Source organism: Callospermophilus lateralis, chromosome 7 (assembly GCF_048772815.1).
Source record: "Callospermophilus lateralis isolate mCalLat2 chromosome 7, mCalLat2.hap1, whole genome shotgun sequence".
NCBI lineage: Eukaryota > Metazoa > Chordata > Mammalia > Rodentia > Sciuridae > Callospermophilus > Callospermophilus lateralis.
Window position 1 is genome coordinate 95,403,858 of NC_135311.1, and position 20,351 is coordinate 95,424,208.

A 20,351-nucleotide genomic window follows, 5' to 3' on the forward strand; every position below is an offset into this window, starting at 1 on the left:
ATCAGCAAGCAATCAGTACAGTAATATAAAAAGAGCTGTCTATTTTGTCACCAGCAACCATGAATCACAACACACTTTTCATTCTGAAATATGAAACCATTACATTTTAAGTTTGACACACTAATAAATAAGCTGTACAATTATGTCCTTCATTTAGGATGTCAGTTTTTGATGAAAGGCTTTTTTATTGGGGGGGAAGGGAAACTACATAATAGCTTATTCCTCTCATGAAACACAGAAAGCAGCTAGCAATACTTCATATAATGACTAAACTTTCTTAGAGAAAATTGCAACAGTAACATAGACCAAAAGCAAATAAATGATTTCCCTAAGTTGGCTGCAAGCAATCTCTATAGTTACATATAGCGCTGAATCAAAAAGGACTATTTTTAACCTGAATAGGTGAATGAATACATTTTCAAAATACTACGGGCTGAAATAATTAGAAAGATTCGAATTGTGTAATTAGGAAGATTCACCAGGACATGCTGGAAAGGGTACTCTAGAAAGAGTAATCGACTTCATTTAACGTAGCAAGGGCAGGCGATCACCCATTTACACACAGCAGTCTTCTTCAAACCCTAAACCAGAGCCAGGTGGACTAGCTTACTAAAGTTTATTCAGGTTAGATGGCTGGTCAGTCTAAACACTGGATCTAAACTACCCCCACTCTCACTGAACCCAAAGACAGCTTTTTTGTCCCTGGGAGGGAAGGGAGTGAAAAACAAAAAAAAAAAAAAAAAAGAGGAACTACCTCCTCTGAAGATGCCCCACTTTGTGCAATCACTGCTGCATTTTCCGGGGTGACTTTTCTGACCATGTAACCACAGAGCTGAAGAGAGTCCTTTAATGAGGAACAGTCATCTCCTTTCATGGCCATCACATGTAGCAGCCACCCTCTGGAAAAACAGCAGCTGTCACTGCCTACGGGGCGGATGCTATTCTTGAGGCTTTGCTGCGTGAAAAGTGCTGGAACACCAGCCTGACTCAGGCTGCTGCTCTTCGGAAACGTCCATTTCCTGAAAATACAGTCCAGGCTGTCACAGGCATGCTACAGCAAAGAAAGCGTCACAAAGACATTTCTCAAGACCCCTACCCAATCCCAAGGCCCCTCAAACATATTTTAAAGCCACCATCAGATTTCAGCATATTTTGTCATAATTTTTAAATCTCTAATTTTTCTTTTTTGGCAAGAAACACTTGTGTTCAAGAATCAAGATGTTGCTTTAGACTAAATAGCCAATAGAGGGCACTAAAGACCAATCATAGTATGTAAGGACTATCTGTGCAAGCTATTCTCTTCCAGAGGAGATTTTTCCTCTTTATTCAAAAGCTTTATATTATTACACATGCTCCTAACAGTGTCCCATATGTTTGCTTCGACTCAACCATTTATGAAAGTTGCTCCTGATAGCTCTTAAAAACGTTACCAAACTCCTTTACCCAGTTAAGAATAACAAAGTTTCATCAGAATATAGCACCAGGGGACAGGAGAACAGACCTGCATTCCACACCTTTCCATTCCACAAGGAAATTTGAGGACCACCTTACTGCTTTGTCTCATATGTGAATGAAACCACCACACCTACCTCAAGAAACCTGCACAACAGGGCTTTCTCTCAGTGTCTCAAAGGGATGCTAACGTTTGACATTTATTATAAACATAGGGTGCTTCAGTATTCAGGGAATTGACAGACTCCTCATCTCCATCATTTCCAAGTGGCATCAGCGTACCCAAGCACTCACTTTCCCTCCTCTTCCGCTGAGATGCTTGCCGAGCCGGATCCATTGGATCTTCTCTCTTTTCTATCTATCTTTATTCTCCATTTCCAGCATCACTACCTTGGTTCAGCTTCTCGTTATTCCTTGCCTGGGCAAATGTTATGGTTTGCTGATTGGTCTACCATCATTAATCTGACCATCAGTCCACTTTCCTCAGAGATAATGGAATCCTCTTTTTTAAAACAAGTGAGCAGAACTTCTCCTTAAGGTAGGAATTAAAATACTTTCGTGACACCCACTATGTCCTAACTTCTTTATCCTTTATGGAAAGAGTTCCTTCAGATCTACATTTCTGTCCCATCTCTGCTCACTCTCCCCTCATGTACCACTGCCTGCTCCCATGCACCCCACACCCTGTCTCAACAATACAGTAGTACTGAAACTTGGGAACTGTGACACGCTTTGGTTTCCGCTCTGACATGGTGCAAGCCATAGCTTCTGCTAGGAACGCTCTCCTTCAACCACTGCTACTCAAGGAAACAAAGAAAGAGAGAAATTAAATGATTTAACCAAAGCACATGGTAGTAAATGGAAGATCCAGAATTCAAACCAGCTGATTAAATCCCAGTCTTTTTGCTTTTAGCCACTAAGCAATACAGCTTCTCTACCTGAACGTTAGTTTCTGCTAAATGAAGACTGAAAGAAGACAAACATGTTAGGAAAGAACATTTATCATCCTTTCCAAGTGTGTAAAACTGAGTCCTTCAAATATCACACTTGGCCAATAGAGGTTTATATTTCATTACATAGCAGAGGAAAGCGAAGAATGCACAACATGCTACACATTCAGGTAAGTCACTCACTTCCTTAAGTTTAATTTGTTTACTTTCTTGAGAAGCTACTCATTTGGGGAGCATAAGAACACCTTTTCCCGGGTGAAGGCAAACATGTGACAATCATTATGCCCAAACGGATGGGAGTCGAAGTTTCTGAAGTGTCTATAAAATGTATTATGTGAATATTTGTGTACACTCCCAGAGATCAAAGGGACCAGATCTCACATAAACTAAAGCAGAGTGCAGGGGCGTCACCTGGGGCAGGGAGTGGTTCCACTGAAATGTGGGCTGTCAAGACAAATAGTGCCTGGAAGATGTGGAGGGCTATAGTTGCGAAGTTCTCCGCAACCTAACTACAAATATAAGAAAGCAGCTCAGACATACTCCCTGGAAAAGCATGAAGTAGGGGACTCCATATAAAGAGGGCACACAGGAGCGAACAAGAAAAGTAGTTACACTTTCTCCATTTTTAACAAATTAGCAAAAGTATAATTAAGACGGATTTTCTTAAATAAGAGAAATGTGACATACACACAGAGGCCTGTTCTAACATTTAACATCTCTGTGCTTTGCAGTACTGTCCCAATGAAGAAAATTTTTAAAAAATCAAGGTGTAACAATGATTTAATCACAATCAAAATAAAGAATAATTTTCAGGGTTTTTTTTTTAATTTTAAATCCACTCTGCATTTAACACCCAAACTTAAGATATTAAGTAAAGGATAGGGATTCAGAGACCATATAGCAAGATAGCCAAGAGCTGGACCTTAGATTATATCAGACAAAAATTTGGCTACAAATTTGTTTATTTTTGATAATTTTGATACTGTCAACTGAGTGTATTAAAATATAAACTCAAGAGGGGTAATATGGTTCATTCCCAAGGCCTTACTGGTATGTCATCAAAATTCTGTACTGTATTGTAGAGCAGCTCATTGTACCAAACACCTGCTCTGCAGCTGTATTTCAGAGTCCCTCACCAAGAATGAAACAATTCCAGGGAAGGACCAGAAAAACATCAGCCAGCTCTGAAACATCAGCTAGCTCCACAAAAGAAACCTCCTCCTAACCAGGGAAGTCAGGATGGGTACACACTATTGCAGAAGTAGGCTTCAAGCTTCCTGTCACAAGTATGTGTTTGTGAGAAAGTTATGTTGCAGAAATAATTCTAAAGGATCTACATAGTTTCTGGACAAGGAATATTTGGCTATGTAATATTAGATTGAAAGAGTATTCCAAATAAGCAATAGTCAACTGAGAAGAAGCTATGGAACAGCCAGCAACCAGGTATGAGTTTCTTTAGGATGCAAGTGCGGCCGTGATCACCTGAGCTAAGGAGTATTAAGTTATGATATAAAACAATTAATAGCTAAATAAATTTTCAAAATAATATCTCATGGAAGTTGCTAAAATGGAGATTACAGATTAAAAGGGAGGAGCTAACTCTCATTCTGGAGGGAGGCAAAAAAAGGAATGGAATAAGAGCAGCAGCGAAGGCAACGTTTTTTCACACACACAGAGATGCATACATCTTAAGTAGTAAGAGTCTTCTGGAAAGGCTCTGGTGCACAGCTGACATGAATTAAAATTTCCACTGTGAGCAACGCCAGTCAGAAAACAGGAACTAAGAGATTTTTAAAAAGGAGAAAAATGAGAGAAAGAGACAAAGAACACAGATATTCAACCTACGAGTTACAGGATGAAGGTGGACTGAATTCAAGAGACAAGTTCTAAGGACTGGGGGATGTGGCTCAGTGGTAGAGCATTTGCCTAGCATACACAAGGCCCTGGGTTTAATCCCCAGCACCACAAAAGAAAAAAGAAGGAAGATGGTGGGGAGCAAGATTTAAGCTGCAGGATTGTCCCCAACAGGCTTTATACAGTTTCACAAGTGTCTTCATTTCTCTAAGTCTGTTACTCCAAGTGTAAAATGAGGAAGGTGGATACAAGAGTTATGATCCTTCCCCCAGCTCTATGATCCTATTAACTAAATTTAACAGTGTATCTTAAGTCAATTTTGTCCTTAATTTCTATCAAACAGTCACAAAACTACTGGAAAAACAAAACTAGGGATACTGGGCAGGTACTGTGTTGTGTACACATATTTCTACCTACTCAAGAGGCTGAAGTAGAGGGGCTGAGGATATAGCTCAGTTGGTAGAGTGCTTGCCTTACATGCACAAGGCCCTGGGTTCAATCCCCAGTACCACCAAAAATTAAAAAAAATAAAAAGAGGCTGAAGGATCATTTGGAGGAGGATCATTTGGGCCCAAGAGTTCAAAGCCAGCCTGAGCAACATAGAGAAGTCCTGGCTCAAAGAAAAGAAGAAGAAAAAAGTAGATAAAGATGTTAATTCAAAACACTGCATTGACAATGCATTAACACTATGGTAACAAATATGGTATAATTTTAGTTAATGCCAATGTTTAGGAATTCATAAAAAGACCATAACTATAAGACTAACTTCCTGGGTATTGTCCATCAAAACAAAACAAGCAAACAACAAAATATCTATGATAACATGTACCCTCCTTTTCTATTAGACAAAACATAAAACGCATTTTTCCCTGCTTGCTATTTTAAGATAGCAACACAAAACATGTCAGGGACCATTAGTTGAAATGAAAATTACTAGAATAGTTCTGGTTTAAGAGAGTGGGATGTACTTAATTATTTCAAAAAGGTTCTTCTGTATTTATAGTGAAGTAAGGTAATAACTAAATGATTGTTACTAAATAATGGGCAAGCTATCTTAATCTAGACTCCAACTGTATTCTTAACTATTCTACAATATAGCAAAGTATTCAACTAATCATACCAATTACCACAACACCATCATGTTCAAAGTGGGTGCCCACAAAATACATTCAGTCCACTCAAGATAGATTAAACAGATATGGTTTCTGGCTTCTTGTGTATTATTGCTTCCTAACACTATTAGACATTAAGGATAGATTTTTTTCCACGCATCATACATACAACTAAATGGTCCCTGTGCAGCACAGTAAGCACAGCATATAAGGCAATTAAAGTACAATGGAAGACAAGTGGGCAGAGAAACTTGCAGATCAAAATGTATCCTAAGGAGGAAACAAAAATCACATAAGCTTGTACCTCATTTTATTCTGTATAACTTGGGACTTTAAAAATCTATTTTCAACATAATAATTAAATTGGTTTCAGCAGATGTCCCAAAGAAATCACTTCTTGAAGGGGTTATTTCTCTTATCCCCTTCTATACTCCCATTAGATATTTTCCTTGGTCATTAGATATGTTCTTTGAGTGTTTCATTTCTTGAAAATTTTACACTATACTGTAATAGTTTGTCTGTTTATCAGTTACTCCTGGTACAGGACTTTTGCTTGGTTCTATGGAAAACAAAATGAAACAAAACAAGTCAGAAGTACCTTTCATTTGAAAGCCCTATCATCTGGCTGAAATGCCTGAGGTACCACCAAGCAGACAGTTAACAGCAGTATAATCAAAATGACATCAGTTGAAATGTGAATATACTTAACATTACTGGTCTGTATTTAAAAGTGATTAAAATGGTAGGTTTTAAGTTATATACATTTAACCACAATATTTTTAAATGTAGAAAATGAACTGATATATTAAAAATAGCCGCGCATATTCAGAGGGAAAAAAAATCGATTGAAAGTTGTTATGAAACAGGGGAGGGGGAGAGTGCTGGGGCACGGTACTGGCCAAATTATATGGCTATTTGTGTTCATGTATGAATACGTAACAAAAAAATCCCATCCCAACTATAATGCACCAACAAAATGTAGAAAAAAGAAAGTTATTAAGATTCAGGGAAATTATAGACATGTGAAACTTAAAATTTTTCAAATATTAATTTTGGAATTTATTTTAATTTTCTACACAAATCACTCAACTTCACCCAAACAAATACTCGTTGAGTGATACTGGTCAAGTTGTTGATGAGACTTGACTTTCTCGTCTGTAAATGGAAATAACAATAGCATAGATTTTAGAGTTGTTAAAGGTATTAAATTAGATAAAGCATGCAAAGTTTCTAGTAAGTCCTCAGTAATCAATTCATAAACACTGCTATTATGATCACTGTGAAAGATAGAAAAGAAGCTAGTAAGCCAGGCAGGATGTGCACACCAACCTCAGGAGGCTGAGGCAGGAGGAACAGAATGCAGGGAGAGAAAAAAAAGTTAGCAGGATATATGGGTTTGAGGAGTTATCAGTTTCCATCTAATTTATTGCATGCTAAATTCAACTGAACATGCATGACTGAGACCAACAGTACTATAATTTGTGATGTCACACTTAAATGTTAATATATGATATAATATATATAATATATAACATATATTATAACATATATATAATATATGTTAATACAGAGCTGAACCTATATTCTCCAGATTTGTGACCTCTAACCTCCAGATTGTACTAAAAAAGTGGCTCACAACAGCAAGGCACCCTCAGTCCTCATTCTCCTTTAGCAGAAGTGAAAGACAGGAGCCATCTTCAGGCTGGAAGGCTGACAACCACAGCTGCCACATCAAGGACATAGGATGCCCTTCATTCTTAGAAAGATTCTATAGTGTGTTTTGTTTTGTTTTGTTTTTTAATCATTGAAAGGTCAACCGATACTCTGTGATATATGGCACACAATGCATAGAATACTTTGCTAACTTTGAAACTATATAGGAAAAAAGGCCAAGGAGTCCTACAGGGAAACTCAAAGCACACACAGTTTATACTCTGGCAGCAAAAATCATCAAATCTCTGCAGAGCTTTGCCCCAGGTGGGAGGAGTAAAGGAAAGGTATCATAAGCTTCAAGGATAATGTGAAACAAAGCTTTCAGAACTGTTTTGTCTCTCCAGAAAAATAAAATGGAAATCTCTACCATTTTTCAGTTTAGCCATCATTAGGAAGAATCGGTGTGGTTTCTGGTCTGAGGACCATACTTTCATGGTTCCATACCACAGACTCAGGAACTCAGCTCCACCACTTCCTACTCAGGTGGTCCTGAGCAAATTCCTTGACTTCTCAGTGTGTTTCCTCATCCATCACACGAGGATAATTACAGGGCCTACCTCCTGGGGCTGTAGAAAAGATTAAATTAGCTAATATATATAAAGTGCTGTAAACATCGTTGGACAGAGAAAGCAGCACATAATTGTTGCCATTATCATCATATGGTCATGTTTTCTAAGTAAAAAATTAGGACATAAAGTTTCTCAGAGGATTTTTCATTAAACAGAATAAAATTTGAAAGACTTAAGCTCTTCACAGATACCAAAAAAAACAAAGACATGAAATCAGGACTAACATCAATTCCAGTCATTCTCTGTGCCTGGAATATCCACTACCCACTTGTCTACACAGCCAGCCTCAATGCCTTGTGAAGCTACCTTGGCTGCTAAGAAATAATCCTCAGAATTAGATCTTACTTCCATCATTGCTAAAACCATAGTGTATCCTACAGAATGGCACCTAAGACTGTTTCCTTTATTACAGTGCAACATGTAGCTATTTGTCTACCTCCTTCTCCTAACTGAATTCCAACTCCATGAAGACAGAACTTTGTTTTTTTCACTGCTAGCTCCCCGATGCACTGGAGATGCTCAATAAACATTTGTACATAAGATATTTAAAGGGAGCATGCTTTTTCCATCTATATATCCTCCATACCAGCTTGCATTATGAAAACAACAATTTCTTTGAAAGCTAAGAATGAATGACAGGCAAAGCAGTTCTGTGATGAGTTTATATTTTAAAAATTTTCATCATCACCACCACCATCATCACCATTGTTTTTTAGTAAAAGGTAACATTTACCAAAATGTTGTCATTTTGCGCAGAGAAAAATATGGGTATTTATAAGTGCTCCTTTATTTAGTTCTTATAACTTTGTAAAGAAAATATTGTTTTATTTTGGAGATTATTGTTTTAGTACACTGAGAATAAGAAAAGACTTATAAGCTTGTCCAAAGTCCTAGGAGTATGTCATAGCCAGAGTACAAACCAGGGCCTCTGGGTCGTTCCTAACTGGGAAGCCAGTGCTCTTAATATACTACATGTTCACCATGGTATAGTGCTAAGTGTAGTACCTGATTAGGGCTGAAAGGTGAACTTGAGCCTTAGAAATGGCATGTAGGAATCAAGCAGCCAATCCCCTGTCATGAATCATTAACAGAGTGAACCTCTGGTACTAGGAGGAGGTAGCACCACTTCCTGGTCTCACTTGGAAAGCTTAGCCTTCCTAGATCACCACCTGGGTCCAAATGACATCCACAAGCAAAAAGAGCAGTACTGACCATCCTGCCTTGTAAAAAAGAGATTCCCAGCACCTGCTTGTTGATTTGCTTCAATCATCGGCCACAGTCTAGGAAAGGCTGGCTTTCATCTACTGTGGGCCTCAACACTGACATAAAAATCAAGCGGGAACTTCCAAAATAAAGCCATGTCTGGAGGCAGGAGAAGGATGGCGATGAGACACTTCTAGAGACCAAGTTTCTCCTTTAGATCCACTCTTTTTTTTTTAAATAGCTGTTCTGTTTTCGTTTTTGTTTTATTACATGGGAGACACAGATGCATTGCAAGACATATCCACTAACTTCCTGGAATATCTTGAGCACTTCATAGGAGAGTCGTGATTACCAGGTATTACAGTAAATCTGAGTATCTTTATGCCCATGTTTTGGCTCTCCACGGTCATTTCATCAACACTAATATTTATAGTTGTCCACTTCTGAAATACTCACTAAAGGTAATACAGCCAATATATCACATTCAGGCTTCTCTCCTCAGCAGTGCCTTCTAGGGTGAAGCAGAAACAAATGTGGAGACACGTTTGTTAAATGGAAAGCTACCCTATGAGCACACACTGTCTAGCTGACAGGCATTTTGCTGCTTACCCACTATTCTCTTTCACTCCCATTACACACAATGAGATTTTTTTCCCAAATTTGTATTCCAGAGCCATGAAATTCCCGCAAAGTTCAACATCAGGCCTGACTTAAGATCTTTGAGGCCTCCTGCTAACTTCATCCCCCTGCAGCTGCCTCACTAAGGCAAGCTTTTGATCTGTACTATCTGGATTTCAAGCTGATATACACACAGCCTCTTTGATCTCTTATTAAGTGGCTTCTGGTCTCCTGATGCCTTTAGTCTTGCTGCACTGAGGGTTTTGGAAGTCAGTCGTCATCCTGAGCACACTACAAACTCCACACACCAGGAGTGGACTCCCTTCATTCACCCACTTCGCAGGCTTGAAAAGCAATATTTAAACCATGAGAGAATTTCCCCAGTAGCCATCATCAATCCACTCCATGAACACACTACGAAGAATTATTTTTCAAATGAAGCAGCTTAAATTGATTTAAAGGATACAGAACTTTCCCATAGAGGGAAAGGAAGCAAATCCTCTGTGAAAAGAAATCTTCAGCCCAGTTGGCACTGGAGCTTACAGTACTTTGATGTTAATAAAAATAAATGTGGACAGGAATCAGGGATGGGCAAAAAGTAGCCTTTATCAGTTCCCCTAAGTTCTGTTAAGCAAAAAGTGACCTTTAAACGCAGCTGTGTGATTTTTCAACACTATGCTATATAATATATGTGTAAGAATATGAATGCTGCCATTGGTAGCAGATTGACCGCATTTTGCTTATACCAATCTCTACATGAATGAAATGAAGCCAAAGAAATCCAGGGGTGGGTGGGACAAAAGCAAACAAAACCCACAAACCAGACGCCAGTGACCACATTACAAGACCACTTGAGCACTGAAGTGAAACCGTCTGACTTGCAGCACATGACTATCCTCTATATTTAGATTCTGAAGAAAGTATCGCTTCTTATCAGACTTTTCAATGGCACTATTTTGTGTTCTGCTGTATGTTAAAATTATGTCAGTATCTCTAATTCCATATCCTGGATTCTGTATGCTAATTATCTAAGATGATCATAAAGACATTGGGCTTCCACAAGCTACCGAATGCTACCAGCCAACACCAAGAATCCTTCAAAACCTCAAGTCTCTTGGCAAAAATTCAAGTCCTAATTCCCCCAACAACATTTTAAAACTCAAATTTCTGATAAACAAGGTTAAAGTTGGAGGAAACAGGAATAGACTTTGAGGCACTAATATTATGGTGTGAATATAAATACGTTATAGCTTCCTAGCTACAAAGGCAAATAAATTAATTACCACTATATATAAAACTGAAACAAAATTGATAGCTATATATTGCTATCACTTAATCTGTCTATATTATAGAAAACCATCAGCAAATTTATGAATTACACACCTGCTCACACTATTTTCCAAGAGAGTTATTTAAAGAAAGAAATGATTCTACATAAGAAGTACCAATTTTAAGTGATCTTAAGATATATGTCTCATAGTTATGTTCAAATAATTTGTAGCAAAATTTAAAAGATATATGTACTTTTGATGAATAATTTTATTTTGGGGACTTTACCATAAGACACTGTCACTTTTTAACAAAAGAACATGACAAAGATATCTACCTCAGCCTCTTTTAAAATACAAACTAAGCTGGACAAGGTGTCACAGGCCTGTAATCCCAGCAAATCTGGAGGCTGAGCCAGGAAAATCACAAATCCAAGGCCAGCCTCAGCAACTCAGGGTGAAACCCTGTCTCAAACAAATATAAAAGAGAACTGGGGATGTAGCTCAGCGATTAAAGTGTTCAGGTTCAATCTCCAATACCACAACAAAACAAAACACCAATTGGGCATAGAAGACTGGTTAAATAAATTATTGTATATCAAGACTGGTTAAATAAATTATTGTATATCAACACTAAAATACTATGCAGTCATTTAAAGTAAATAGATAGCTCCATAAACACCAAAATGAAAGAAGATATAACTGAGAAAAAAAGAAAAAAAGTAAAGGGTCCATTTATGTGTCAAAAAATAAAAACCATTACAAAGCAATAACAAAACCATTACTTCTATAACCATATACACATAAAATATTTGTGCAAGGATAGGCGTAAAAAACAGTCATTTTTACCTGGAACAGAAGTGAAGGTTTATAGTCAAAGGAAGATTTATTTGTCACAGAATCTCTTTATGTACCTTTGAATCTTTGTGCATGTATTACCGGTTTTTTTTTCTGTAAATTTGAATTTATTTTTTAAATGTTTAGAAAAGAAAAAAAGGAAATTACTTTATTGAAAAAAGTAAAAATTCATTAATCACATCACAATAACATGAGTGTTTTCATATTTTACATTTTCCTTCCCACATGAATACGTATTTCAATTTAGTCATACCCATGTTGGACAGAACATTTAGTGTGCTCAGAAAGTCAGTGTGTTACACAAATAAAGCCAACTTTAAGACACATTTGTGGAATTTACATGATCCCTGCATACAACCTTCAAAAATCTTTTGTAAAAAAAATTTCTAGGGAACCGGGCCTGATGGCACAAGCCTGTAATCCTACAGGCTCAGGAGGCCAAGGCAGGAGGATCAAAGTTAACCTCAGAAATTTAGTGAGGCCCTAGGCAACTTAGTGAGACCCTGTTTCAAAATGAAAATAAAAAGGGCTGGGGATGTGGCTCAGTGGGTTCAAGCCTGGTTTAAAAAAAAAAAAAAAAAAAGACTTAGCAATACTCCAATATTTTACCTTCATACTATTTTGGTTTTATAACCCACTTCTTCTGTTAAGAGAAATTGATAATTTTTATAGAAAGGGAGATTTTCACTATTATTCTTAATGAGTCATCATTTATCTTTGGACTTTCAAACAAATCTTTAAAGCATTAATAACAGTATTTAAATATGAATCACCTCTAAATTGCTGTACTATGTATGATGCTTTTTATTTTTATCTCTTCCAATGTCTGAGACAAACCCAAAGTCTTTCAAAAATATCTGCTTGGGTAAAAACTGAGTCAGTCAGGAGAGGAGAGATAAGAAGAACAAGATGTGGGAGGGAGGAGAATTATTAGTTAATAAATTTTACCTTCTAAATCACTGAAATTCAAAAGTACCAAGGATGGCAATATCATGGCTAATGTTCAAAATTGGCTAATGTCAAACATTTCCAGTGAATTATAATCATAAGGGGTTATTCAAAGTTCAGCATAAATCAAAACACTAGAAAATATCCACTTGCCATGTTTAATTTATAAGGTCAACTGAAGGTAAAATCCATATAGCTTAACATTTTTTTCAAGCTTTTTGGTAGAAATTAAAAATTACACTCTCAGACTACCTAATAATTGCTTCATTATTGAACATTAACCCACAACAAATTACTTGCACTAATTTAGGATTCTTAAATGTGCAATTATTTTTTTTCTGAAACAATAAATACTACCTCTTACACAATGCATATGAGCACACTACATTAATTAATTTTTAATACTTACTAAACTTTCATATAAACACTAAAAATGAGAATACGATTTAGTAGCTTAGTTTTTAAAATATGAAATTTTTTACAAGCTGGAAAAACAGGAAGATCTGCTGTAGTAAGTTGACTATAGTGATGCCCTATAATAAAAGGCATATGAAAATACGATTTACAAAGAAAGGAATAACAGGGCATTATGATTAAAAAGAGTAAGATCTGGGGCTTGGGCTGGGAATGTGGCTCAAGTGGTAGCGCTCTTGCCTGGCATGCGCAGGGCGCTGGGTTCGATCCTCAGCACCACATAAAAAGTAAAGATGTTGTGTCCACCAAAAACTAAAAAATGAATATTAAAAAAATTCTCTCTCTAAAAAAAAAAAAAAAAAAAAAAAGATCTGAGGCCTGACTGCTTGAATTCAAATTCCATTTTACCATATACTAGTAGTGTGATCTTAGACTTGTTACTTGACCTCTCTGTGCCTGTTTCCTCACTTCTAAAATGAGGGTCATAATTCTACCTACTTCATATTGTTCTTATGAGGAATGCAGGAGCTAATAAATATAAAGCAATTAGAACAGGGCCTATTAGGGTTTACTAGCACATAATACTCAATAAATGTTACCTATTATTATTATATTTATATTAATGTTAGTATTAAAATATTAATAATATTTCATAAAGACAATATTCGGAGGAATAAACATCACACATAATATCACACTACGAAACTGAAAACCAAAATATAACTAAGGCATGATGTAGAAATCTCATCTAAAACCTGGTGAGAATTAAGCTATAAAAACTTAAAACCAAGTTCTGATGAGTTAAGTTGTGCAAAAACAGAATAGTCACGCCATAATATTAATGCTCTTGACAGATTACATGCTTCATTGTTTTCCATGACCTAATCCTATAAGGCATGAAGTTAGTTACACAGGAACCAGTGAATTTTCCAGTATGGTACACATACCAGGCAGGATTTTAATGAATTACTACACAGGGTAACGCCTAGGTATATTTGAGACTAATGAATACTCTACCTCTATTCAAATCAAAGTCACAAAGGCTACTACACTAAAATCTACGGAAAAATTTACAATGTGCATATTTATTGTCATCCCTGTTATTTTCTCTTTTCCCTTTGCCCCAATCTAATTTAAAATGCCTTTCATGGAGAAGAATTTCCACTTTGCTCTTTGGCCATAGACAGCACTGACTTGTAGAACTCAGCTTCTTCATTTCAAGTAGAAAAACTGCTATGGTTTGGAATGTGAATTGTCCCCCAAAAGTTCATGAGTGAAGACAATGCAAAAAAAAGTTAGAGGTGAAATGATTGGGTTATGAGAGCCTTAAATTAACCAGTGAATTAATCACCTGATAAGGATTAATGGGGTGGTAACTGGAGGCAAGTAGGGTGCAAATGGAGGAGGTGGGTCTTTGGATCCTGCCTTTGGAGTTTATATTTTATCCTTGGTGTGAAGAGAACTCTTTATCTACTTCCTGGTGTTATGTCCTGAGCCTCTTTCCTTCACCACACCTTTCCACCAAGATGTTCTGCCTCACCTCAGGCCCCAAGAAATGGAGTCAGCTACCAATTGCCTAAAACTTCTGAAACCAAGAGCACCAAAATAAATTTTTTGTCTTCTAATTGTTCTTGTCAGGTCTTTCAGTTGCAGCAATGGAAAAAGCTACTAAAACAAAGGCATGCTTTTTTTCTTTGATGCAACTTCTATCAATATTCTGAATCACTGACCTGTGCAGTCAGCCCCCCCCACCATCATTTCATGGACAGATTCAAGATCCTTCATCTTGCTCACTCATATTTTCCTAAAGTTCTTCTCATTTATGTAAAAAGCATACTTTTGCCCAATAATCCACAACTGGGTAATTCACATATGGCTCATCAAGAGTTGGCTGCATTTTAGAATGCAATTTTACAATTAAATTTAGACTCCACTAAACAAAGCCTTTTTTCTTAAAATAACTAGTTAGTTAAAAACGGATAGAGTTCAAACATTGTTTTATGGCATAATCTTTGAGGATAGTTTTTAAAACTTTGTGTTCATTTTCTAAATCAGATGATGGTAAATAATACATTTCCACAATAATATAACATTTCCTACTGCTTACACATTAATTCACTTAATCTACACAATTCTTCTAGCTAGATGTTATAATCCCCATCTTATAGATGAGAAACTACATAAGCATAAATGGAACAGATGTACATAATTTTGCCAGGCTCTTCAGTAAGTTGTTATTCTTGAGAAAAACCCATAGTGAGGAAAGTGGTTAACTTAAATTAATATCCCAAGATAAAAGTACAATCTCTTTACTGCTGAGAATGAACAAACTGGATGCTCTACCACGCTAATACTTTCTCCTTGTGACTAAAATTTTCCTACCTTACTTCTTACACTAAATATGCTAAGCCTGGTAGGGCAGGAATCTGCAACCTAATAAATTCATTCAGGACACATTGAATACGGTAATAGCAGGGAACTCGGCCTTTCATGGCTTCTGCCAAACCTCTGTCTGGCCTTGCAAAAAATATTCTTGAACTTTGGAATTTATTACCTAATTACAACAAGAGATGGCATAATCGATTAATTAACTTGCACAAAACCAAATTTTAAATTATGTTTACCTGTCATCTGAATGTCATAACGGATAACAGTTTTACGTACCATTGACAAATGGTGAAAAGGTGCTAAGCCCATCTGTGAGTATACTTAAGATTAAATTTAAGAAAAACATTCAATTTAAAATTTAAAACTGACTATTCTTTCTTCCAAGGTTTAGCTTCAGAAATAAATAAGGTGAAGCCTTTCACTTGAATCAAAATAACATTCAGGGGGTATGGGGATGTAGCTCAGCTCAGCGGTAGAATACTCAGCTAGTATCCAAGAAACCCAGTTCCAGTCCTCAGCAACACACACACACACTCAGATTTAAGAGATTATGTATTTTTTTCTATCAGTTTTCCAAGAAACACAAAGGCAGGCAGAATATTTAATACTATTTTACATGGAAATTATTTTATATAATTTGTGTAGAAATAAATAAATGTATTGTGCCAATGATTATGAGGAATGTGAGGAGAAAAAACAAACCTAAAATTTTATAAATAAAGTAAGAGAAGTTAGAATGCATACCTATACAGATGCAGTGAAGAAAAAAAATTCCAGTTAAAAAAACTATACTTTTTTTTAAAATATAAAGCACAGAGCTGATAAAGGGATGTTCCTATCGACTAGGGATTAAAGTAATAAGCACTATCAAGGGATTTTTGTTTTTTCATCCTTCACTGAAGTTTTATTTTTTAAATTTTGAAACATTTGTTTTAATATCTATGATATTCAAACTATAAAACTTGCAGAAAATGTCCATGAGAAAGTAAAAGCAACCATTAGGATGTAAATACTTACTGTATAAAAGAATGCAAATACATAGAATTATATGATAATGGAAAAGTAGCTGAACATCTGAGACCATATCTGAAAGATGCTTTCTAAGTTAAATCCTAGTTATCAGAATGGTTAACAAATGCCCATTGAATTTGTGCATCCAAATTCAATTAATTTTGGCTAATCTAAACTTTACTATTGTACAAATATTTATAAACCACTTACTAGATGCTAGATAATAGGGCTACAATGGGAAGGGGAGAAAAGAGATAGCCCCTGCTACTTGCTTTATGTGGCCTAATATTAACCAATATGTAAACTTCCAGAATTCTACCATATTGATATTTCTTGATAAAAATATTTTCCAAAATATTCATTTGGAATCACCAACTCACAATTCAATAATACTCCAAAAAGTAATTCTAACAACATAGAGGGTTATCTGGCACAGAAATATGCCAGCAAAAATGAAATACATATAATCTATTTCAGTACCTTTAAATCACACTTACAAAAAAAGAATTTAATGTTCTGACATAATGCTCAAAGTATTTCTCTTTTAATTTGTTCCCAATTGCCTTACCGTATTTAAAAAAAATTTGATTTTTATATCACTGGCATTCTATGTGTCTCAACAGAGGACATTTTGCTTTATCAAACCACACTGTGTTTAGGAAGCACTAAAGTATTAAAATATGCATCTAAAGAGGTAAAAGACTTTTTGCTAACAGTTTTAATTCTCCCAAACAATCAGAAGTCTAAAAACACAGCAGTAACTGGTAAACTGTATAACATATAGATGTTCAATCATGATCTTTCACCTCCCTTCCAAAAGGGAGCAGTAACTTTAGTTAGAACCAGAGTGATTGTAAGTATGTAAATGCATAGATGTTATATATATATTAATAAAAACATGTAATCTCACCAAGAATATTTCTACTTATTCATTGAGATTAATAGATGCGCACTATGAGAGCAACTGATTTTAAAGGTAACGATTGGAAGTATCATATCCCTTCTTTGGGATTCAGTTTTGCTTAAGTCAAAACGGGTACCTTAAACAATTGCTACTTCACATAACTTTAATATAAACCAAACCAAAACAGAAACAGAAACAACCAACAGCAAATCAAATCAACCTCTATACAGGCTCTTTTACCTGGTAATCCAGAATGCTGAACCCCAAGCCTTTATGGTCTTTCACTAGCTCAACAATCTTGACCTCAGGAGCCCACAAAGCTAATTCCCCATCATCCTCATCTTCAGGACTGACATCTATCCTGTTTGCAACCTGAAAAACCAAAGAAGATAATTGCTTCCAAACAGTCCTTTCTTTCCTGAAAAGAATGAAAATATTAGGAATCTCACAGCTTATTTTCAAATTGGGAATTCTCTTTGACATGGGTAGTTTTCCTTCTTGTTCTTTTAAAAAGGGGCATGCACCAGGCACACACAATTTAGGATGAGATAGATGTTCTTAAAAATTCAAGCATTTAAAAATGCAGATTGTCCATACAATGTTTTTTTTAATGTAAAATATATTTTTCATTGAAAGTATAACACTAACCTCTTATACTTCAATGAGTTCTGTCATCCCATTAGAAGCATAAAAGGAAAAATATGCAATTTAAGTACAAACAAAAACATCACATAAACTAGAAACATACAAGATATTTAAAAAGCAATACCTAGATTCATAATTATAATGAAAGACAGAAGACAATGTCAACACAGAGAGAATCCAGAGCAGGACACAGAGAAATCACTTCTGTTGAGTCCTTTCAATAAAACTTTGCTAGCTAATAAATGTCATAGTTCAATTCACAGGGGGATTTCACTAGAAAAATAAAGTTAGAAAAAAGAAATCCAAGTCCTTAAGCATTGTGTGATTCTAAAAATATGTAAAAATCAACATTATCATTTGGATCTGCAATGTCCCAAAGGTTCAGATGTTGAAGGCTTGGTCCCCAATTCAGCAATGGTCAGACGTGGGGCTTAGGGGAAGTGACTGAATCCCAAGGGCTCTGACCTCATCAGTGAATTAATCCACCGCTAGCTTCATAATTTAATGGCATTATTAGAGGTGGTGGAGAATGTAAGAGGTAGGGCCAAGTTCGAGGCAGTAGGCCACTGGGGGCATGCTCTTCAGGGGTGTATCTTGCCCCTGGCCCCTTGCTTGCTATCTCTCTGCTTCCTGGCCATCATAAACTGAGCAGCTTTTCTCCAATGCCCTTCTTCCATGATGTTCTGCCTCACCACATGCTCAAAACAATGGAGCTGGCTGACCTTGAACTGAAACCTCTGAAACTATGAACCAAAATAAAATGTTCCTCCTTTAAGCTCTTCTGCTTAGGTATTTTGACACAGTGACTGAAAGCTATTACAATCACCGAGTTGAAATAATGAAAATCTGATCTTAGAGGAAAAGCCAGGCCAAGTGCCTAGCATACTTTTCTTGACTTGACAATCCAAAGTCTTTTATTCTAGACTTCCTGTCCTTTCAGAAAGAATAGCCACAGCTATGTGGAATTCCAGGAAGCTAAACAAAAAGATCAATGAGTCCACTATGCAGGAGGACAATGCCTACTTCATAACCCTTGTGTTTTTATTTATAGCATTATATTGTTGTCATCCAGTTTATCTTCCCCAACATAACTCTGACCTTTTGCATAACACTCAAGAAATACCTTCTTTTGCTTTATGGCCCTCATAACTAACAAAATGCCTGGCTCCTGAACTAGAATGGAGGCTCTGTGAGGGCCCCTGCAGACTGCCATTTGACTCCTACTGCCTGCCTGCTCTGGATAAATATCTGTCCAATGCATTAATTAATCATCTACTTTTGAGTGTGTTTCTCTTAAAACTCCTTCTTAATAAAGTTATATACTAAATAACAAGTTTTAAAAGCAGATTTCTTGAAATTTTGGGTTTGTTCTCAGAATATAAAATGAAAATGTATCATTTCTACTAAAATAATTTTGAGTGACCCATATAAGAAAACTCATTTAATTGAACCAAAGGAAGGGAGGCAGAGTCTATAATTTGAAGAGGAAGGCACCACAGTTAGTACAAAAACATTCTTATGCAGGGCCTGGCAGCCTATGCCTATAATACCAGTGACTAAGGAGGTTGAGGCAGAAGGGCAGGAGAATTACAAGTTCAAGGCCAACCTCAGCAACTTAGTAAGACCCTGTCTCAAACCAAAAAATAAAAAGGACTGGAGATGTGACTCAGTGGTAAAGAACCCCTGAATTAATCCCCAGTTTCCAACCCCCAAAATTAGGACTGGTCCAGATGCAAGTTGCTGGTAGGACATGGAAGATCAACATCCAATCCATGGAAGATGGAATCTGAATATAGGAACAATTTCCTTGTTCTTAGATTATATAACCTGAAATAAGTAGATCAATAACCTCTGCATATTTCAGCCTGATATGATGAGGTGATATAGTTAAAAAGAAAACACTCATATCTTCCAATAAAATGCACAGTTCCAGTGGCTAATACAATATGATTGATGTCTTACTGGGAACTTAATACCCTCACTGATTAATGAGTGTTTGAATTTTGGCTGAGCCACCTAACCAGATAGTTTAATAAAATAAGATGGTATCAGTATAAGTGAAAAAAGAGATAGATGGAAAAGAAAGTAAGGACTTTAGGAAACCACATACAATTAACACAAGTTTGTAGAAATTTCAAGGCATCCCAGGTGCATAAGATATCATGCAACAACCGGAAATATATCACTTTGATATAATCAATTTTGCATAATTCTTATATTTACAAAATGGAAAGCAATCAACTAATGGGCAGCCAGGTTGACATTTGGCATAATTCAAGCTGTTGTTCACCCATTGTGGTAAAGCATGACAGATGGGAGCACAGAGTCAGCAAGCTGGGTTGGTGATTTACACACCCTATAGGATTAGATTAAAGGCATTTTTATCAGCCCTCAAAGGGAAGCCACCACCCATATTTCATTTCATTAAGGATAGCAAGTCACAA

General features: G+C 36.3%; 1 protein-coding gene and 1 non-coding gene across 4 annotated transcripts in view; one reads left to right on the forward strand and one right to left on the reverse strand.

Moving 5' to 3' along the window:
• Positions 1-20,351, reverse strand: part of Patj (PATJ crumbs cell polarity complex component) — a 345,826-nt gene that overhangs the window by 255,265 nt on the left and 70,210 nt on the right. For all 3 annotated transcript variants that reach the window (XM_076860270.2, XM_076860269.2, XM_076860271.2), the window contains exon 17: positions 17,503-17,634. In XM_076860270.2, the coding sequence (XP_076716385.2) occupies positions 17,503-17,634 (132 nt within the window). The remainder of the gene's footprint in view (positions 1-17,502; positions 17,635-20,351) is intronic.
• On the forward strand, positions 4,700-4,770 carry Trnav-uac (transfer RNA valine (anticodon UAC)). The gene has a single exon. It is a non-coding gene; the product is annotated as a tRNA-Val (tRNA).